Source organism: Haemaphysalis longicornis, unplaced genomic scaffold (genome assembly GCF_048455015.1).
Source record: "Haemaphysalis longicornis isolate Haplotype H1 unplaced genomic scaffold, Haemaphysalis longicornis Haplotype H1 scaffold_6, whole genome shotgun sequence".
NCBI lineage: Eukaryota > Metazoa > Arthropoda > Arachnida > Ixodida > Ixodidae > Haemaphysalis > Haemaphysalis longicornis.
The window spans coordinates 114184100-114207048 of NW_027526407.1; the positions used below are offsets into that span (position 1 = coordinate 114184100).

Genomic DNA, 22949 nt, shown 5'->3' on the forward strand with positions numbered 1-22949 from the left:
CCCCCCCCCCCCCTTGCATGATCATCAAGTGGACCGGGCCGCCACGTGCGGAATGGAGGTCGGCGAAGACGCTGGGCGCGTGGGGTGTGTGAGAGACGCCGGGCAGCGAGCAAGGTTCTGCGCGACGTGTGACGTCACTGCTCCTCGCGCATGCGCAGCACGTCTCTCCAGGAGCCACGCGAAACTGCTCGACCTCGGCCAGTATAGCTCTGGCTACAAAATGTAAAGGCACCGTGAGCGCACTCTCCCACGACCTTTATTATTTATTTGTACTTGATTTATTCATACCGTAAGCCTAATTAAAGGCTCATACAGGAGTGCTACAGTGCAAAAAATACGACACTTTAACAAATCTCTTAAAAGGTGTTCGCATACAAGGGAAAATAATGGCGATGTATGTTTATATTTCACAGGTTAACACACTTTCATTAATATTGAAAGTTATACAATATTTCAACTTTAGCAACAAACATGTCCACAGAACGCGCTTCAACAACTTTACTAGGTAATTTATTCCATGTTTCTATAGGTAATGCAAAATATGAAAATTTGAAAGTGTTTCTACGAGGATCAAAAGGCCTGATATTACAGCTATGGCGGGTTCTACATGATTGATAAAAAAGAGGCCGGATATACGGGTCTTTGTCTATGTTTAGGGCGCCGTGATAAAGAAGATACAGGAACTTTAAGGATGACACCTGTCTGCGGCATCTTAATGTTGGTAGGCAAGCTTGGTTGCGGAGTGCGGTTATGCTATCGTGCCGTGAGTATTTCTGTTACTTTTTTTCGGAGAACATGGTCATCGCAGCTCCATAACATTAGTGTGTAGCCTGCGAACAAACAGTAATTAGCATCACTCGTTATATGATGACAGGAAGAATTGATGGCCTCTCCGGTACCCCCGGCCCCTTCAAGAACAAAACTTTAGGGCCGGGTTGTGGCCCTTCCTCTTGCATACGATAGTGGTGACGTAGTATCCAAGCAGATGGCCTTCGGATAACTGCCCTGGTGGGATGAACAATATCAAAAGAGCCATCACAAAACTACTGGGTTCATTAAATGTGGTAAAGAGACCAGATCGAGAAAGCACAAGCACAAAGAAAGGCACCACGACGCTATACTCGTACGGCTGCTTTGTCGCCCTTTGTTTATTTTTCAAACACCAGGGCCATTCGCGGTCTTTTTTAAGCCTGCATTTTGGCGCTCTTGCGTTGGACGGAGTAGGTTCAAAAGATGCCGCAGAGACGATGCGTGAAACCCGACTTGGGTTTCCCACACGCGCTCGACTCGGCTTTGCGGCGAGCGCGATATACAGCTCGGAGGTCACCCGGCGGGGCCGCGGGAAGTGCGTGGGCATTTCGAGCCATGGTAACTGTGTGGCGTAACTGAGTTCCGCTGACGCCATGCACTCCACAACGGGCTTATGCTTTCTGCTGTTAACGGCTACTACTTTCGGTAAGTGTTGGGGACAGAACATGGAGGATTGAGTGCCGATCGCAGGTTTGAGTGATGAGCGTCGTTGTTTGGATGAGTTTTACACGTATACTCGATATACAGTAGACTCGCGATAATTCAAGCTCTGATAATTCGTACTTTCGGTTAATTCAAACAAAATTCAAATTTCTGGTTGACCCGCAGCTATTCTTTCAATGTGTTAGAACTCACCTAATTAAAGCTCCGTCATTCGGTTAATTCATACTTTTTGAGTGTGCATACCAGAAAAATATACTGCTTTCCCGAAAATATTTGAAAATTTGCGTGCTTTTATAATCATAACAGTCGAAAAGTGAAAAATAAGCGCCTCAAGCCTTCACGGAAAAAGGTGTTGCTAGTAAACAAACGTTCGAAACGAAGCACAAATGGTAGACCGTGATGTTTCTCAACTTTCTCGCCTTATTTACCGTTTCTACTATGCGATTTAGCATAATAAAAAAAAAAAGAACAGGCCTTAAAAAACGTCTGTACGAGATTGATTGCCTACACTTGTCGAAGCTGTCAAAACCATGCGGCCTGCTGTCGCAAAAACAAAAAAAGAAAAACGCGCAATCACGCAATCGCTTGTCTCGTGTCAGCAAAAAAGAAAAAAAGAAGAAAGAAAAACGACGCGGCGGTTACGGAAAAAAAGCGAACGGCATCCGGTTTGCCGACCTTACGCCTCTGCTTTCTGCTTAATTTGTGCAGTTAAGGTTTTAAAACGCTTAAAAAATAAACAAATGCACTCTTAATAAAAAAGGTAATAAAAAGGTAGTAACGGCCGTATTTACTAACTCCTTACGAACCTTACTACCTCGCGGTTTTGTACGTAGGCTCTGGCACTAACAACTACATGGTTAGTAAATTAACTGAGTGTAGGAAGTGGTAGCACTAGATTTAGGTTGTGCTTATGACTAGGTTGTGCATGTCCAGTTAGTAAACGCATGTAGCTCAGAAAAGTGCTATCGCTGGGACTTTACTAGTTGGGGTAGTGGTGCTTACTGCCTGCTTCGGTTAGTAATTCTGACAAGTGCTACATTTACTACCTCCAGTTACTAGGTACCTAGTGTATACTGAGACAAGTAACTTGTTAGTATTCCATTAGTGAATGCTCCGACCTTTTTTTAAGGGTATGGGGTTAAAATCAAAACCTACTCATAATGTGTGCTGTCACCTGGCCCATATGTAAGCAGTCATATATCTGAGAACTTGTGATAATTCAAACTTGGGATAATTCAAACAAAATCCTGGGTTACCTTCGAGTTTGAATTACCGCGAGTCCACTGTAATTGTATTTTCAGCTTGGGTGAGTGCCGGTGCTTCTTAAACAAACGCATCCCTATTGGACCTTGCAGCAAATATTTGGAAATGCGTAGAAAAAAACGTTGAAATCGTAAGGCTCAGATTTTTGGTACAGTGATGTCGGCCAAGCGCCGTGAGATATCGTTTGCCCATTCTGGTAACTGTGACACATTCCACTCTTGACGCATATTGACTAAAGGACGAATTTATATCATTAAGTACCGACTTTGGAGCAGTAATGGAGTGAAATTCAGATTACGTTCGTTCGGGCTAGCAAGTTCGCGCTGGCCGGGCTGTCCTCTGGTCCAGCGTACATATCCGCAGAGAAAATGTTCGTTGTATTACCATTTCATTCACGTCGTTCACAACATTTCCACTACCGTTTCTTTAAACGCCTACGGTTTACATATGACAATGGTAAGCTGCGTTTTTGTGTTTCCAAAGCTTCATCATTTCCCGAAGGTTTCCTCCGCTTTTGTCATATTTAGGACACGAATGGGACTCACCTTGCATCCAGCACTGATCGATTTGCTGTCGTTGCTTTGTCTTTTGACAAAAACCTCGTTGACAAAAGACTTTGTCTTTTTGTCAACGAGGTTTTTCGGTTTTTAGGCGAGTTTTCCAGTCTTTTCACGTTTTGTGTCTCCTTGAGCTATTTTTTATTTTAAGTATATTGCAATTAGGTTGCGACTTAGTGGTAAACGCTGCCCTCATTCTCATCATTTACTGACGCGTAGTTTTTCTATGTTACCTTATTTCTCTAGATTTTCCTCCCTTTGGTTGGCTTCGTCTTTTTTTAAAGACGATAGTCTTTCTTGGGCTACTTAAACCCAGAAATTTTGGTCTGTCTGTATGTCTGTGACTCGATTCAGCCACCCGGCCAAAGTAAAACAATGCCTGCGCAGTAGTCTTATATACGCCATTTTCCTTGTAGAGGTGGGTGCCGCCATTTGCTTTTTGTGACCAGACGCTAGCGCCGTCTATGAAGCGACCGCCGAAACCTCCGCGCTGGGCTGTTAAGTGCTCCGTTCTTTGCGTGCGTCTGCTCGGTATCCGTGCATTACCGAGTGAACCGTAGTGGTTTGGCGTTAAGTTAGCGGTTGCAGTGCTTGTGTGTGTGTGTTCTGTTTTGTTTTCATCATCTGCGGACGGATTTTAGGTCCTCATTTGCTGCCAGAGCGGGAAATTCCAACCCCGGCTGTTGCGAGCAACAGTAGCACTGTGGTGGCGGTGCCCGTGGTGCTCCGCAGTTCCACGATGCAAACGTACCGGTATGGCACCGACTGACATAGAATTACGTGTTTTCAATGCCACCGTGCTTGTTATGTTCACCGATTAGTCATGTTTACGGAAGCGCGGACGTCGAATGCGGAGCGCGCACAGCATATGTGGGTCCCGGTGATCCGTGCTCGCAATGGACTTTCGACGAGGCGATTGCTACGCTGTTGACATTGCAATGCAATATAATCTTTCTTAACTAGACTTATGAGGGTTACTGACGAAACGAAATTACCTGGGCGGAAAAATAACACGAACGCACAACCAGTCAAATTACTATTCGAAGGTTGAGCAAAAGGGTTGACGTTCGGGCGAGTTAATATTGGTTGATCATGATCGTGATCATGATTGACCTAACTCTCCGCAGCGCATGTGGCCTGTCGCTCGGAGCCCACCTTTGTGAAACGGCTGCTTGCGCCACAAATGCTTTACGCGACCAGCAGTAACTGTTTTGTAATTGTAATACTTTAGATTCCGTGGCAACGCAAAAGGATTAGAAGCTTTTCCTTTGACCGCGTTGTGAACAGGTTGAGTTATTTTCCAAATGCAGCGTTCACGCGTATCTCGAGCTGCGTTTCCACATTGGGCTGCCTGCTTATCCTGCTATCGACCAGCAGTGTGCTATGGAGAAAGTTATCCTTTCATATCGTTTGGCAGTGTAATGCGCTGGCCTGAAAAAAAGTATACAAAACGCCGTGATTTTAAAGGTTAGATTAGATGAAAAGGGGATTGTTTAATGCCAATCGGCTGTAATGACCAAACAATATATGGTATTTTAAATTGACTACAAGGAACCAGAATTTATTGTAATGTTGTATTGTATCGGCGGTCGTGAAAGATCCCCAAATGTTCAAAATTAACCCGCAGCCCTCCACTACGGCGCGCCTCATCACCCATGAAGCTTCGGGGCGTTAAACACCATAATGAATGAATGAATGAATCAATCAATCAATCAATCAATCAATCAATCAATCAATCAATCAATCAATCAATCAATCAATCAATCAATCAATCAATCAATCAATCAATCAATCAATCAATCAATCATTGTAAAGGATAAAGTTGCTTCTAACATTTCAAGGGGTTCCGTTCCCTGTCGCAGCTTTGCGTGTGATAAATTGATTTTGCTCCGTCTGCTTGCCGTCAAAGTGCACCCAACAGACCCTGGAGTTTGTCGTTGGTACAAAGTCGTTGCGATTTATCAACGGAACCCACCTATATCTCAACTCGGTGTGCGTTGGGAAGCGATGCCGCAAAAACACGCCGCAACCGCACTGCATTTTCTCCAGGCAGTGTCGTGCACATGCGTGCTGTCAGCGACTGCTTCTCGCTTTCGCTGGTTGTTCAATAACCAACCACCGCGCAGTGCTGACCAAGCGACGTTTGCGCCTTGAACGGCATCGCAGCATTAGCTAAAACAGTTGAAAGTTCCGCAAAAACTAAGCACACGGTGCGAAATACTCCTGAACTACGCAGCGGAGCACACCGCGCCGAGCGATGTTAGCAGCCCAGCGCGCTCAGGCAACGCTGGTCGGCCGCCGAGAGAACTGGTTTGAGAGTATTTTCCTCCTTTCCCGGCTGCTTAGGGAAAATGGTGTATAGTCACAAATAAATGTGCCCGTCTAAGTCCGGTGTAATGTTCATACTTGTCAATATTGTTGAAGAACAACAAAACATTATGCATATATAAGAAAACAAATTAATACAGAAGTTCTTTTATAAAAAAATCGTACATGTTTGATTTTGGCGAGAATAAATACTTCATCAACTGAAGAAAAAAATATCACTCCGCCGTCGCCTGCTGCCTCCCGCGCCATATAGCTTCTGGCGGCATTTGATGAAATCAAGTGGCAACAGTTACAAAAGGTTCCACTAGATAGGTTCCACGTTCTGCTTGAAACGCACGTGGACTAGGGAAACGCCGCTCTAAAACGTTGAAGTAGGGCGTCTCGATTCACGCCCGTCTTTGCCGCACGGCAGCGTTGGCATCGAGACACCCGGTTTGGAGCAGTGGAACGCGGGAAATTTAAAATGATTTAAGCAAACCTTTGGCGTCTTTACCTTGCGTGGAGCGCGACGCAAGAGGAACAACATGAGAGGTGAACGGGAAAGCGAATGGAGGCATTTACTTGGCAAAAGTCGATAAAGACTATCGTCTTTTGTCGACAATTGCAACGAAAGGAGCAGATACGCGGCCAATTTTTTTGTTCTCCTTCTTCAGTAATGTAGCCTATTTATGCTTGCCCCATGTTCTTTCGGGTTTTGAACTTTCCCACGTGATGCCCACTTCCAGAATAGACATCTTCTCAAGAAAATCAGGAAGTGCATTCGTGAAAAGTGGCTTTTCTATATGCTTCACTAATTTGGCAGCGCAAGGCTTGGTTGCCTACGTGCGAGCACTGGTGAAGTAGATAGGTGGGCATTTTTAAAAACCTCTTCGCGCATTCTTACAGTAAGCATGCTACTAGTCGTCCGGACATTTTGTGGTTTTATCCAGCAACAGAATTATAAGGTCCCCAAAGGCGACGTTCGTTACCATACAAACAGTGATGTTGTGTATACTGTATATGCCGACTGAGCGCAGCAAATAATTTAAGTAGTTTGTTGCTCAACTGCTTTCATCAAGAAGGGAGCGAAATATTTTAGAAGAGGTGGTTACTACAGAAAACGAGGTCGTTACCCAACTTTCACAAAAATGTTTTAATACCACTCTCGAATAAACAGTCATACATACTTCCATTTATGCACAGATAGTTGACTTTCAAACAAGTAATACACCTATATTTTTGCACGAAATATCCACTTTTATAAAAGCAGGAAACACATTCATACTGGCCACGCGTTTTCTGCTACATTATGGCGGAAAAAATTTAATTATTTACAACCATTTTCTACTTCAACACAGTGGAGAAAACTGGCTATGCGTGTCGCAGAAATTCAACCTTGAAATGTAGCACGTGTGCGTATGACCTGGTTTTCTCTTTTTATTCATCTTTTACGAAACTAAAGAAAGCTATGTACGCGTCTACAAGCGTTTTCCTGCCTTTTGTTGGGACAGTTTTTTGGTGAGGTCTTAAACAAAAACCCTTCAACACATCGCGCCCGGCTGCTCTCTGTGTCCATTAGCAGGGTCAGCTCCGTCGCCGTACGGGATGTATGGGTCTGTGCGAGTGCAACGTATTTACCTCAGACTGAAAAACTGTGAGCTGACTTTAGAATTATGGACATAAAGCAACAACAACATTTTCGAAGCATTCATTGTTGAAATAGGTAATCTCTGTTTCAATCAGGGGAAATAAGCAGGAGGCTTAAACTTTTTCAAAGCAAAGCACGAAGTATGCCAGTTTGTTCTACCCCTCCGTGGAGGTAGTGAGGTGGGATGGAGGCTCCTAAGCTTGGAGTGCCCGGTTAATATGAACTTTTTGAACCATTGGTAATCGATTTTGATTTGATTTGATTGAAGAGTTTAACGTGCTGACGCAACGCAGGCGATGAGGCGCGCCGTAGTGGAGGGCTCCGGATTAATTTAACCATTGGTAATCCGCCCCAGCTGGGCTGAGAGAACACTCTCACATCACCAGACTCAGAATCAAGTTTTTCAACAACAACAATGTGCGATCGCAGAACAAGGTGTTAATTATCATCATGCCATTTCTCTTTGCATGCTGCATGAGGGTGTTTCCCCGCACTATAAAAAATTGGTGCAGGTGGGCTTGACGACAACGCGCCAGAACGACCATTCAGCTTGCTTAAATGTGCGAATATGGCGAATAACGAGGCCAAGCATTCGATTAAAGTAAAAACTAGGATCAGTGCTTGGACAACTGCGCAAGGTGTGCGTGTGCGCTGTTGTCCCAGCGCAGATCCTAGTTTTTACTTTAATCGAATGCTCGGCCTCGTCATTCGCCAAATTCGCACATTTAAGCGCGCGGAATGGTCGTTCTGGGGCGTTGTCGTGAAGCCCACCTGCACCGATTTCTTAGAGTGCGACTACTCTGTTTTATTCTAGAGTTTCAATACCTGGCTTCCTTGCTTTTTTTATTTTCTGTCTCTTCATTAAAGCCTACCTTAATAATCCAGTTCTGAGGGTTCACCTTATTTGCGGCTATGACATCCCCGTAGAAGCAGTCAGCAGCGCCATTCTAACAGCTAAACTCTGGTGAACAGGTTCGAGAAGGCTTGAATCGCTGTCAACTTGTATGTATGCCTCATCTATGTGAATCACAACGGAGGCGACCCTCCGGGCAGACCATGTATCTTTTCCCGTTATTTACTGTATATTTAAACATGAAGAGTTATACTCACGGGTTCCTTTCTTCTCGACAACTTCGTCAGCCACAGGGTGTGCTCGCTATTCAAAGCTCTGTTAACACATGTTCTGTTAACCTCACTGAGCCTTAAGACATCCCCTGATTGGTAGGCACAGCAAAGCTGTCATCACACGGCGTAGTCGTAGTGCTAAACATTACTAGATTGAAACTCCTGCGGTTCCTTGCCAGATCCAAACATGCTTTGGACCACTTGCTGTACCGTCGATCTGACTCCAACGTTGATGAGGCTACGAGGCCCAGAATTGAGGGCGCTGAGCTTCGTCGTCGGTCCATAGATATGTTGTTGGGGTCTATACCACCAGGGTTGTCCAATATTCTGCCGAAAAGGGAATGCTAACTCGGGTTCGAGAGATCATCCGTATGCTGGTTGCATTTAGGGTGAAGACGGAATAGATATGACGAAAAAAAAAAAAACATGCGTCGGCCGGCAATCGAACCAGGGCCAACCGCTTGGAAGGCAGCTATGCTAACCACTATACCACCGACGCCGACAATGCAAGGGCCCAGCGAAAAGCATCTTGTAGGAAGTATCTAGAGCGAGGGATCGCTTTTCGGCGGAGGCTGAGACGAAATATAGGTCACTGGGCTCAGGGCTCAAACGTTCCTCGACGGCGCCAAATTGAAGCCCCTACTTACTGCCATTCACAGCCGTGTGAGATGACATACGCTCCATTTGATGCATGAAGTGCATGAAAGAATTATTGTCCGACTTTTTTTCCACCCATATACAAATTTGCACGGGATTATTTAGGAAAAAATGTTGCGGGAAGGATAATTTACCGGCCTAACGACGTTCCTTATCATTAATAGCAACAATAAATAAATAAATAAATAAATAAATAAATAAATAAATAAATAAATAAATAAATAAATAAATAAATACATTTAAACATACTTTTTAATAAATAAACTGCCAGGGAGTTTATTTCCAGAGACAGAAAGAGAGGGAGTAAACGTTTATTGAAATGAGAAAGGTTTTATTTCCAGGTTTATTTCCAGGGCAGCCACTTAGCCAAGCGAGGTCATTGTTCCGATCGCGCACAGCTATGGCGGACAGACCGAACGTATACTTTTTCATCGCAGCCAACGCTGTCGACGATTCGCGAATGCGGGTGATGATAATTGTTGGCCGGTTGACCCGCCGGCAGCTGGGCCTGCTGGAGAGCTGTTGCACCTATTCCTCACCTAAAATAAACATATAAATGACATAGGAAGAAAATGTATCTTACCCATAACAAGGTGCCATGAAAGCAACTGTGTTGGTGAGCGAATGCTCATTTAGCTTCGAAGGAGTCTTCGTGTTCTGAATGCACCTGCCTTTTTGCTTCGTTTTTGGAAAGAGCTGTTCCCATTTTCGAGGAGAACCATTCAAGAAAGTAGACACTGCTGGTAGGGGCGTATCCGAATATGAGTGTGCCCACTAAAGAGACTGAATCCTTTTGTCGACTTGACGTCAGTTAACGGAAGTGGGCAGCGCGTCGGTGTGTTAGCGCGCCAGTAATTCAAACGCAGTGATGATTGTCGTCGTGCTTCCGTTAGAGGCTGCTTTAATTCTCAGCTATTTTCGAACAACAGCAGGCGAATACTCCAGCTCAAGGTGCGCTCCATCGGCTTGGACTAATGCACAATGGCACAAAATCAGTGGCGTTACCAGTCGTTCTTGGCTTCTGTATACTCGCCCGAGATGTCGCTGCTTCCCATCCTGCTAAAGCAAGGTGCCGATGAGCGAGAATTGGATCCCAATTTTAGGTAGGAAAAATGGCCGTTTGCAGTACTTTTTAGTAACCCGACACATTTATAAGGAGGGGTGTGATCAAGATCGTGCTCCTCATTCGACGGAGAAGTTTAGTCCCATAGGTGTGCGGAGTGGGATCCTGATTCAACTCCCGATGGGACAGCAACGTTTGATTCCGCTCTGTACTACCATAAGAGGAGTAATAGCAGTAGAACCGTAATAGGGGTAATAGAAGTTATAGGAGTACTACCCTAACAGGAGTAATACGAGTACTACCTTAATAGGAGTAATACCAGTACTACAGTAATACGAGTAATAGGAATGACGGGGAGCGATGTTGTGTCTCGAAACGTCCCCAAGAAACACGTTCTCGTCGGCAGGAGCATGACATGAATACGAATGTCGTAAAACGGCCGCGGTACCCCCGAAATGTGGCACTAAACTGTAAGAAGATACTTGGTCTGTGAGTAGATTACATTGCAGTAGCTGCTAACATAGCACCTGCGGCCGCGGCACTTGCTTGCTGAAGAAGGAAATGCCAGAAGGTCGATAACCGGGATTGAAACCTCATGAATTTTCCCGTTGCATGACGTGTGAAGTCACAAGTTGTGAATGGCGAAACAGATGTGTGGACGAAGTTCGTGTAAGCACCTTTTTGAGAAACAGAAGCAGTAAAGCACGGGCAAAGCAACGTAAGCAAAATGAATGCCAGAACCTAGGCTGAACGCGTGTTTCAATAGGCACGTACTTTTAAGCTTTTAAAGGGTATAAAAGAAGACGTTCAAAAGCTTTACGCAATCTTTACAGATTATCAAAATGGTTAGAATCTGAAGCTATTAAAAGCCAGTAAAACAGGCTGTCTCAGTACAGCCAGGGGTAAGCTCTGTTTCAGATTTGGTTTCGAGCAATGTTTTGGGTTCCGACAAGTTCAGTCAAAATATTTGTCCCGGAAGACGTGAATGCCATAGTACTTCTTTTTTACTTCCGGGTCCTACAGATGGCAACCGGAGACAAAAGTAAAATGTTATTATTCCAATCGGTTGCTCTAGGTCACCCTCTACCTCTAACGCAGTACGGCCGTCGTCATCATCTTGGTTGGATGACCCGGAAACGAGGTCACCGCCGGCCGACCAGTGCCCCGAGCGAGACGTGGAGTTCGCGCGTAATCTGTTGCGCGACGCCCTGGACAGAGTCCGCACCAGCCTGGACGAAGTCGTCACCGTTGGCAACGTGTCCGCCAACGGATTCACCCTGTTCAACGGCACCCTGTCGCCACTGCGCCTGACGTCGGTGAACATAACCGCCCGCAGATCCGTCTGCAGGGAACGGCAGAAGGACTTTCCTTTCGTCATCGCAGTGGGCACGGTGAGACGAGTGTCATTGCCTGAAATACAAAAGGTCTTCGGACATCCATCTCTATGACGAGGTGGTAGAGATTACTGTCGGTGGGTGGGGTCACCGTTCGGACTGTTGCACTCCACGTACAACCATCGTCACAAGTTTCTAGGCCATTGCAATAGTAGGCCCCAAAACCTCAGAGTTCTAACTTACGTCACGAGTAAGATGGAAATGTTCTATGCCGCAAAGACGGCGAAAGCGTCTTTCTTTCTTGCTTCCTTGAGGTAACTCAGCTGCAATTGAACGTCAAGCTTTTTCTTTCAATTCGTTCTGACCTGTAATATTTTGATAAAGACTGCACATTTGGACCCTCCCACCCGCCGGTCCCTTGGGACAGAAGAAAGGCGGCCACGCGCACACGTGGAAGCAGGCCTCAGATTCTTAGCGCCTGCAACTATGCAAGTTTTCGAGCATTAAAACACCACGTGCTTGACATTCCATGTTCGATCAGTGCCCTTAAAGGCGAGAAATCCAAGTTTTTCTGATTAAGGAGCTAAAATCAAAGATAGTTGACGTGAATGCTTTGGGACATCAGGCAGCCCTAATTGTGTGCATTCACGTACGAACCCATGCGTAATTTATGAAGGGAACGAGAGCAATGGCAACAGTGTCCCTCTGGTTAGAACAGACACGGCCTCGTACCCCGCAAAAAAATGGGAAATTCGCACTTTCGAGATTTGGAGGTATGACAACATGGACGGAACGCTTAAGTACAGATGAGCCAGAGCTGGCAGAATAAGCTCTGCTCACAAACATCTGTTCAAGCGCTTTCCAGCGCCGTAAGCAGGTACGGAGATCCGCAAACGAGTTGAGCGTACAGGAAGGCAAGAATACCTATCAGGCTAGGCCACGGCAGCGATACATCAAAAGCTCCCATGTGGACTGCTGACGGGAGTGAGCGTATGAGCAAGGGACGATGCCTTTAATCTGACATATCCTATACCAATATGTGATCTCGTGGCGCACTGCAGCAAATCAATTGTGAGTGCTTTTTGTTCCTTTAGTCCTGTTCATCGGTTTAGCTTTCTAGTGCCTGTGAAGATTAGAAGTACGTTGCTTCTATGGTGCGAGCAAACGCCTGCTGGAACGGCCACTGACATAAATTAGGATGGCGGCGACACTCTGTTGCATTACCTTTGGCCACGTGGGAAGAAATAATGATTTATTATAGCTTTACTTTGAAACTCTCGTAGAATTTGAGATCTAATGCGTACGTCCGGTCCCTAACATAATTGTCCTACCTCTTTAATTTTTTTGAAACGTTCTGACGCGTTCCCTTCCTCAGGACGCCAAAATGAGAGGGGTGTACGAGTACCACTACGCCGGCAACAACGTGACGACCCTAGAAGACCAGGGCCGGGTGGGCGTCACGTTCTCTGAGGTGTCCTTCGACGGCAAGCTTAGCCAGCTGCTGCGGGACGACAACGCCACCGGAAGCGGAAGTGACGCCGCCTCTTCCTCGACGACGCCGGAAGCAGCGTGGCGTCTGCGGCTGACGATGCAGGAGTTTCCGTCGTTCACGGGAATTCAGACGGGCCCGCAAAACCCGCAGCGTGCGGGAGTGCCCTACTTCGAGATCATGCAGGCCGCGGATCGAAGCTTCGTGCCGGTGTTCGCCAAGCTTCCCGAGACTCACGTGCTGCCTGCTTTGAAGCGGGCATTGGGAGCCGAGTAGGATAAACTGCCTGCATCAGTCTCCCGCTGAACGCTTAATCGGACAAACAAGATTATAACCTATTTGACGGCACTGTGAAGACAGAATAAAAGCTCTTTACTATTAAGAAGTATCCTTCAATATCTCATTCAGCTCTGTGCCAGCCACGGAAGACGTAACTTTAACAAAAAAAATGCAAGAAATCTGGAAAGACTCAAATGTTGCGCTACACGCCGTCAGCTGCGACGCAGTAGAGGGAAGCAATAAATCCATAGTGATGAGTGTGTTAACTGCAGGTAACCATGCAAGTGATACAATAACACTGCACTAGAGGCTCCACTGTAATCGACCAGTCATGGTTTTCGGCGATAACTTAGGTCGGCGGTCGGAAACCGCAGAAACAAGATCCTGTGACCTCACAGAGGCCTCACCAAAAAGAGTCGGCGGAGTCAGCTCTGCTTCATCTGATTTCTTTGATACCTAAGTTATTTGTTTGAAGTTTTTGATAAAATTGAATCGGTGTCGTTGCTACCGAGACAAAGCGCTTCATATAACGAACCTAACTTGTATTTTGTCTTCGTGGCCTAAATAGTATGCCTGCCATGCGGTTTTATTTGAATGAACTTTGAGGTCAAGAAATGAACTCTGAAAACGTATTGCTCATCATGATGCAGCTGTGGGATGGAAATGTTGCTAGGGCAGCCTCCACTGGGCAGTCATTATGACATAACGTCACGGAATCATCAGAATGTGGCTTAAAAATTTGGTTCATCGGCACTCAAACGTCGTTCCGACAACACTGCCCATTAATGGCAGCCTTATGATGACGTTAACAAACCTCCATAGAGATTGCTCTTCGGTGGTTGAAATACGGGCATGTCAAACCTCTGGATGCGTGCAGGAGATTTCCCTCAACTGTGCTTCGAAAGAAAAGTTCAGCTCTTAATTTTGTGGTGGTTAACATGCGGTCGTGCAGGCTAACTAATCAAGTGAGGCAAAATTGGACAGTGAACGATGTCAATAGAGAGTTAGATATGCTAATTTGATGTACTTTTTCTCGGCGGGTGTCGTTCCACGTCTGCACGCGACTGTGCGTCCGTCGCCTGTTTTCACAGCGCATGCGCTGTCGAGCCCAGATGAAAAAAAGCATATTTGGCTCATGAAAACTTAGGGTATCGAGCCGATTTCTGTTTTCCTTCCTAGGCGAGGATCACCACTGCCTGATTCGGATGCTGTGGCACCAAATCAATAACGACGATGTTATCGCTACTAGCATAAACAAACATAACCGTTATTTCTATCCTCATCGAATTCTGAATAAGAAGCAATCAAAGGTGTGATTTCTTCAGCTAGTAAAGAGTTTTAAACAGTACCCCGTGCAAATTAGCGGCTGCTGCAAATTGTGGAATTCACAGCGCCTAAGGCACATAGTTTCACACTAATATATACATTAGAATGAAGGTATATGGCCGAAGGCTCATGAAATGCTTGTGGTAGGTGTGGGCAATGGGGACTAAAATTGGCTTGCTACTAAATAAAACAAAGTGAATTTTGCGCAAAGAACCGTTGTTAACACGTGCCCGAATCGTTCCTGCCAACGGTATAAATACACGACTATATATATATATATATATATATATATATATATATATATATATATATATATATATATATATACAGAAAGAAATGCCGGCAGTCTACAACGCCAAAGAACGCTTAGGGGAATGGTTAGACAATTTTTTACCGTTAGTGACGTTACATTATTTTATTTTATTATTAATTACGTGAGAAAAAAAGAAAGAAAAACACGCGTGTTTTTCTTTCTTTCTTTCTCACGTAATTAATAATAAAATAAAATAATGTAACGTCACTAACGGTAAAAAATTGTCTAACCATTCCCCTAAGCGTTCTTTGGCGTTGTAGACTGCCGGCATTTCTTTCTGTATTTCCTAACGAGCCCCTCATTTCCAAACCCTATAAATATATATATATATATATATATATATATATATATATATATATATATATATATATATATATATATATATATATATATATATATATATATATATATATATATATATATATATATATATATATATATATATATATATATACATATGTGTGTGTGTGTTTGTGTGTGTATACGCCGCGCCGAATACCACGCGGTATTTTTCTCTTGGGCACCTTTCTGACTCTTCTGTACCCACGGTCTGGTTTTTCAGCTCCATCCATGAGTATGATAAGATGGGGAGCCAAAAAATAAGTATACATTAGAGCTGGTGCCACCATAGAGCGTCAAAATTTCGGCTGCACACACAGCTGTTTTGACAACCCGAAGCACGTGGCACAACTGAGAGCCCATCAGAAAATGCTCGCGGTCAAGATAGCGACTAAGTGAAAATTTACGAAGTGGAGAATAGGACCAATAGGACTCGTATCTATTTTAATAGTTGAAAATACAATGGAGTTGAATGGGCTAAAAAAAATGTGAACGACTACAAAAATTAAAAGCATGCACATTAAAAACACAAACTACAATTTTCGACAGCCCCAGTGAAGAATAATGCAGGAAAATAAATTAATACTCCGCTGCCCGTATTTTTTAGGTATGTTGGTACCCTTTATGCAGGCGACACCGTCGCTTTCACGGTACAAACGTAAAAGAAAAAAGAAAACAGGCGAAAGCGTCATTTCTTATCAGTCGCTCTACAGAGACCCTTGAGCTGCATTCGTGTTGCGGGATATATTGTCACTTGCATTGTTCCAGTACAATGCTTCCTTCGTTTCCTTCTGTACTCGAGCCTTCTTGAGGACAGCCAGGGGTTGTGGGTTGCAGGACTCAATTGTTCAGGCGGATTTTTATCGGGTCTCTGGCGTGTTGAGGATGCAGTCACCCTTTTGTCTGTTTCCATTCACGCAGCGTTCGCAAAAAATGTCCGCGCTACACAGATTTTTTTTTTTTTGCGATGAAACAATGGCAGCTAGGTCGATAAAGGCGTCCATGACGATTTATTCACAGAAATTTTCGCTTAATGTGGCTATATGCGCAAATGCAACTGCAGTTCTTTTTCAGATTGTACAATAGATATAGTTGAAGTTTCACACCTGAAATTGCGCACAGGAAGGTCGATGGGAACCCCAAACCATCTTGGAGGTTTACTGGATGTCCCCACGACGCCTCGTCCTGCAGATCCACTTTTCACACCACTCCTCTGTCCCAAAACGCCCAAGAGGGAGAGATATGAAGATGCCGCCTCCACGAGGAATACCCACTAACGTTCACCCACTGCCTGCAATGATGCGATCTCGGTTAACAAACTAATCAGACACGCAGCATACGCTCCGCGCGTTTTAACGAGTAAATCTCATCCCGCTGCTTCCACCTAAATGTACATTCGCCCAAACTATCCCCCCAGCAGACCTCACGCAACTGTCATGCCAATGGCCTTAATTCTCCAAGTGTTAAAACATCCCCCCCCCCCCCCCGGTCAAACTAAACTGATTAGTCGTGAATCCGCAAATACTCATTGTCCGACTTCGACACCACCTTCACCGGCCCCACTGAGGAACCTGCAACTTCTCCTTTCTAATTCCTATTTTTACGGGGGCCTTCTGATCCTCACTCATGCCATAGAACTTCTGCTGCTACCACTACTATGCAAGGTGAACTGGGAGAAGGGGAAAAAAAAAAACATGTGTCGGCCGGGAATCGAACCCGGGTCAACTGCTTGGAAGGCAGCTATGCTAACCACTATACCACCGACGCCGACGTTCCCCGGATGGCCCACGTAGCGACTTGTAGGGATTATTCTTAGCGCGCGCTGGGGGGGCTGGTTTTTTGATAGAGAATTAGATGTAAGGAGGAAAATATGGGTCACTGGACCCACGCCGGCCCCGACGGCACGAAAATCAAACCCCTACTGAGGCGCAACTGACAGTTCACGGCTCAAGTAATACTCCATTTCATATACCGCCTGAATAGGGTAATAAACAATATACGTTATTTTCAAGAGCTAAGTTACAAGTTCACCCAGGATACTTAAGGAAAAATGTGTCTTGACTGACTTTTAATTTTTCTTAGCGGATAGTAGCAGAGCCGCGACCCACTTTAGACACAACTGCTGCAGAATAAATAAATAAATAAATAAATAAATAAATAAATAAATAAATAAATAAAGTAAAAGGAGCGGCGAAAGACAACCCAGCTTATAGATCTCGAAGTTTCCTAATGCAGATGTCAATGGTTCGTGAATACACCCTAACCAATTAAAAAAAAGCTGAACAAACGGAGTTTAAATGAATGGTTCCCACTTGGAAATAATGGCAGATTCCTAGTGTTCGGGCACTTAACTGAGTTAATTAGAAAACATAACGGGATATTAGGAACCTTCAAAACCAATTGGTTGCAATTGGAGAAAGCCCAGTGGCTCACCAACTGCAATATAAACAGTTGGATAAATAGGCCAACTGCATACATTTTGCCAACTTGCAATTACTTCAACAAGTTTCCCAGAAATATGTGGCTCCGCTACCATTCAAGCACTACAGAGCCATGATTTCAGTTTGATCGGCTCTATCGTACAAGCCCACGTCCCGCGGGCTGTCACGTTTCCGGTAATTCCCCCAATCAGGGCTATGCGAGCAGCAGAGTATGACATTTCAAATCAAATCAAATCAAATAAAAGTCCAAAATCAAAGCCATACTCTACAGTATGGCGATAATTTACAATCTCGCACAGAAATCCGGAATTTCTGTAATTAGTAGAAAGTAAAAAGAATAAAATACACACGGCAACGGGCACCGCTTCCATGAATGTCCTACTTAAAAACGCGGTTCACGCCAGTGTTAAACGAAACAGCGTTCGTGGAATACGTTCCTATGGGGAGGATAAAAGGAGGGTCACCGTTGAGTTCAGGGTTGGTAGAACAGCAAAGGTAAGTCGTTTGGTTTATGTAGGAGTGGCAGAGGGAACTACGGTCCTTCTGTTAACGTCCTATTGCGGGGATTCAATGTTTTTGATAGCAAGGGATTATGACATGAAGCTGTGACAAAAAGCGACGTGCGTTTAAGGTGTTTCTCTTTCTACATGCTGCACAATTTTGCCACCATTCCGTGGAACGTGGTTCTAGGAATGTCTCTATTCTGAATTTTATTCTGTATACATACTGTAATGCCTGTTGAGTCACAATTTATTAAATGCCCGCATTTGGTTTTTGTCAAAGCCGTTTCTTGCGCAAAGGATTCGATTATATGGTTACATGTCAGTGAATGTGTATTCGCACATTCCGTATACAGTATTCTGACTGCGCCATTTGGAGACCGACGTGGAAAGTGCCACCTCTGCAGCAATTGTAATAGACGAGCACTAAAGTTGCAGTTATACATAATTTTGCAGTACAATCGGTGGTCCCATAAAAAATCGGTTAGGAACGGTTCTACGGATTGTAAACAACAGACAATAATCGGAGCCCGGATCAATTTACCTCCCCATATTCTGCAGCCGCCGGGGTTCGAATTCATAAATAATGTACGCAGTTCTATGTGAGTACTTTAAATTGCTGAGCGTATTTTTCCGGCGGATTATCCGAACATATGATTTGACATGTAAAGGGCAAATGTAGCGTCAATATAAAAACAAGCTGCAATCTTCTAATTGTAACACGCTAATTTATGTCGTAGTAAACAGACATATAACCTAAATTAGTTTCGAGACTGCGGAGAAACGAGGAACTAATTTATCCCCCTGTTTGCGGGGGACGTGTACAACGCCGTTTCACATGCGGGTGGCATTTAGTTGCCTTTTCAATAAATGAAAGCGCTGGTCGATGTCCTTGTTCTGGCTTATTAAATCCAGGTGTCTCTGCCAAGCTAACTTCGTCAGTTTCATAAAGACCGCTCTCTCTCTCTCTCTGGTAGACCTTCTCCGCATCTTTTAGAACCTAAAATGATGACAGAGAAAAAAACTGCGCCAGTTCGATGGCGGACGAACCGTTACCTAACCGCAAGATTGGAAACCCAAGCAGAGTAGTGCCCACGTCTATTACGTCGCCTCTGTGAAGATATTGTTACAAGGCGACACAGAGACGTCGTGTGACGATGTAGATGTATTTCCGAATGGTAAATCGATGAGAGCTAGTGTCGCAGCAAACGGCTGGCCCAACAGAGCACCCAGCGTTCTCTTTGTCTTCGTTTACGAGCGAACATCGCACGCGCTCCTAGTTTTCTTGTCCTCGTCGTCTGCGATGCTTCCTCCAAAAGGGTATGCTACATGACCCCTCTGGCAGTAGAAGCACCGTCTCGGTGCAAGCTTCGGTGAGGAAGAGTGGTTGTTGTAGGGTCCTCAGAGTAGTAGGGTTTTAGTCGTGCGACATGGACTATGTCAGCTGACAAATGCACATGTGAAGGTTGGGCCCCAACAGGGACAACTTCGTATGTCACGTCAGAAACCTGGCGAACGATGTGATAGGGGCCAGCGTATCGAGAGAGGATGCTTTTCGAAACACCATTCCAGACGAGCGAGGATCACACGCTTCATCACCCTGCTTACGCCGCTAGCCAATGCCACTAGCAGGACTCGCATTATTGATAATACCCCATATTAAACTCTTCCCCATTACCCCTTCCTTTTCCTGCGCCAACCACCTTTGTACCACTACCTCAACCCATATTTATACCCCTTCGCCTTCCCTTTCTCTCCTTGCGATACATATGTGGTGCAGGCTGGGAACCTCTTTCCCTCTCATAGTCACCTCACCTCACCTTGCTTACGCAGCTAGCCAATGCCACTAGCAGGACTCGCATTATAGATAATACCCCATATTAAACTGCAAAGTTATGGGCGGCATGGCATTCAAGCGGTGCAGCTTAGTATTTATCAACCTGGTTTATATTTTCGAGCCTTCGCTCCTACAAACCAAGGATTCGGCATTGAGACCTCAGGGTATTGAGCTCCAGGGACCAGTGATTCCGGTGTCATGTGAGCAGGAAACTGCAGAGTTAAAAACGGAAGAATGGGCGTCGGTCGGGAATCGAATCCGGGTGAACTGCGTGAAAGGCAGCTATGCTGACCACAATACTACCGGTGCCGGCACCTTTTGCTAAAGACCGGTACTGCGGCCGCAGAAAAGGAAGTGAAGTCAATTGCTTTAACACCTCTCGTAGGTCGAAAGGCACACTCCTGCCTTTACGATTACGTTTTTGTCGGGACCTTGCACAGCTCAGAATGCGTGCTAGTTACATAATTTGTGTGACGACCTGTAATGGGGCGAAATGACTGGCAAAATCACAGTCGATGATGGCATAAAAACTGGCATTGATGGCACGTGGGTATTGATGTCTAAATGTGTTCCATGAGCGCGTTCGCATCGGCAACACAATGCCAGGTGGGCAGACTTTCTCAACACTGATTCATTAAAAACCTTACAAGGGCAACCGTGGTTCGCTGCGGCTGCAGTTGTTGACAATAAGATTTATAGTTGTATTAAAATTAATGCACATTTTCCGATTGCACCCGCAAATCTGAGTTGAAAACAGAAATAAACTCTGCTGGTGCAGATAAAAATATGACTTTGAGGAACGACAATGGAAGAATAGTTCTCATTGTGTTGTTACCAATGAGCGAGCACCTAATTGAAGATCAACTAGGTGCTAAACCTTACCAGGGCACTCGCCGCCTATTCCACTAATGCGTGAGGCGTAGAACCGTAATTACGCGAGTCGTTTGTACCTGTGACTACTACCGGCAATGTGGCATTTAGTGGCGTCGTCCCCTGCGCGCGTCCGAGGACTCTGGAGATGTGTTTTGTAGAGGTGTATGCGTCTTTCTGATTTCCGCTTTGGCGATGGTGATTTGAAACTATCTTCATTACTTGACATGCTCTCAAGTACACAGGGTAACAAACTTGTAGCAGCTAGGCACGATAGTTTTACAAATCTTTTTCCATCAAGACCTGTGCGCACATCTCTGAAAATGCATTTACAAAACTCGTCAAGTATGTACCCTCGCCAACGCACGGGATGAACACTGCAGGGATATCAGAACAATGATGGAGCTCACCACTTCAGGGCTCAATAGCTTCTGCGACTCGGACAAAGAAAAGAACGGGTATTCACTGTTGCGACATTTTGATGCAAACCCAATACATTTTCCGAGGCTTTTGTTGTTCTGAAATTAATTCCGCCCCAATATGCGTATGACGGGCTTCAACGCGGCTGCGTGTGCACTGTGCGCATTCTGATGTCTCTTTGCGTATATTATCCTGCACCTTAGGCTAGCTCCATCGTGGCCTCGAGTAAGATAGTCAATTTAAACTGTTTCGTTTTCTAGTGCTGTTAACATAGAACCAAGAAACATAAGACAATAACCACACGTGACCTACGCGCAGTGTCCATCACGCGCATAAAATTGCTATGTTGAGTCATTTCAAGATTTTACGACAGTTTTATGAGGTTGACCACTACCATAGCCCACACACTCTCGTCTCCCGTTCTTTAAAAACCTCCTCATCCTAAAACGGACAAGAGTACCTTGGCTAGAGTTGTTTATGTGTTACTTTTCTTGTTTCTGCTAAAGCCAACGTTAAAGCAAACTGGCTTAGTGTCAGCGTCCGTCGTGCTCGCTTCGTCAGTTTCTTTTTTTCGTCCTGTTGCCAGGCGCCAGCTCACCAACTTGCCCAGATTACCACCTTTTAACTTGAGATAAGTTTTTTCTTAGCCCACTGCACTGCCACACTGGCTCGTTGCTGAAATGGTTTGGCTTCAATAGTGGCATGCTTCACACAAAAGATGTGGTACGGCACACAACAATTTTGGGCTCAGACACTATATATAGCGACTAATCTTCTGGGGCAATTAGCCGAATTGTCACCTTTGAGCCATAGCACCGCCAGCTTTCAATAAAAATTAACCTTGTAACTGCGCAGAAACGTGGTTGTAAAACCTTTGAATCGTCTGTTTTGTTCGGTGTTAGCTTGAGGCTAAGAACATTCCAAGAACATCCTAGTGCCGTAACGGCGCATGCTGTGCCTGTAGCCGCGTTGAATTACTGGTAACGTTATCAGCACATTCTTAAGGAGTATACCGGGTGAAGCGAGAAACTTTCTGTAATTGGTATGAAACAGTTCTACATGCAAAGACAAAGAAACAGTCGGATGGCGAAGTGATACGGAAATCTAAAAGTGCGGGCGAATACAAACATTAAAAACATTTCCTGGAAATTGCTGAAGTCTCTACTTCTTCCGCAGCAAAGCAAACAAGCAGTGAAACTTTCTACTCGCTACATCACCTTAAAATATCTTAAACACTCTCCACGTTTAAATGCGCGTGTACAAAGCAACATAAAGACATGCTAATATTAACCTAGCAATTATTATTATTTGTTTATTATTATATTATTTATTTATTTATTTCCGGTGTTGCACTTGTTGCTGTGGGGTGTCTCTGCACCGCTTCTGTCTGCCTGGATCAAGGCGATCAATTAAATTCATTGCCCGCAACATTTACCCGTAAATATCCTAAGTAAAGTTGCCTTCTTTGTAATGGCAACAACCTCAATAGACAAATACGTCATTTACTCCATGCTGCGAAAGCAGCCTGTATTAATTCCCAAGCCAACTGTCCTCCGGACTAAGGCACGGTTTCAATTTTGCGCCCACTGGACCGGCCTCAGTCCAGTGACCTATATTCTCCTCTTCTCTTCTCCGCCACCGCCGAAAACAGATTCCTTGCCCTGAATAAACGCTTCAAGATGCGAGGTAGCCTTCCTCGTTCCTGTCG

General features: G+C 44.9%; 1 protein-coding gene and 1 non-coding gene across 2 annotated transcripts; one reads left to right on the plus strand and one right to left on the minus strand.

Annotated features, from left to right (window-relative positions):
- Positions 1-1269: 1269 nt before the first annotated feature.
- Positions 1270-13558, plus strand: LOC144141897 (uncharacterized). The gene is made up of 3 exons (XM_077673367.1): positions 1270-1455; positions 11192-11484; positions 12803-13558. The coding sequence occupies exons 1-3, from the start codon at positions 1404-1406 to the stop codon at positions 13190-13192; spliced, it is 735 nt and encodes a 244-aa protein (XP_077529493.1). The 5' UTR covers positions 1270-1403; the 3' UTR covers positions 13193-13558.
- Positions 13559-16868: 3310 nt separating this feature from the next.
- On the minus strand, positions 16869-16940 carry Trnag-ucc (transfer RNA glycine (anticodon UCC)). Its single transcript has one exon. It is a non-coding gene; the product is annotated as a tRNA-Gly (tRNA).
- Positions 16941-22949: the final 6009 nt, after the last annotated feature.

Coding starts and splice junctions, on each gene's coding strand:
- LOC144141897 (XM_077673367.1), top strand. CDS start 1,404: ATGCACTCCACAACGGGCTTATGCTTTCTGCTGTTAACGGCTACTACT. Junction 1,456..11,191: donor GTTAACGGCTACTACTTTCG/GTAAGTGTTGGG, acceptor CCTCTAACGCAG/TACGGCCGTCGTCATCATCT. Junction 11,485..12,802: donor TCGTCATCGCAGTGGGCACG/GTGAGACGAGTG, acceptor TCCCTTCCTCAG/GACGCCAAAATGAGAGGGGT.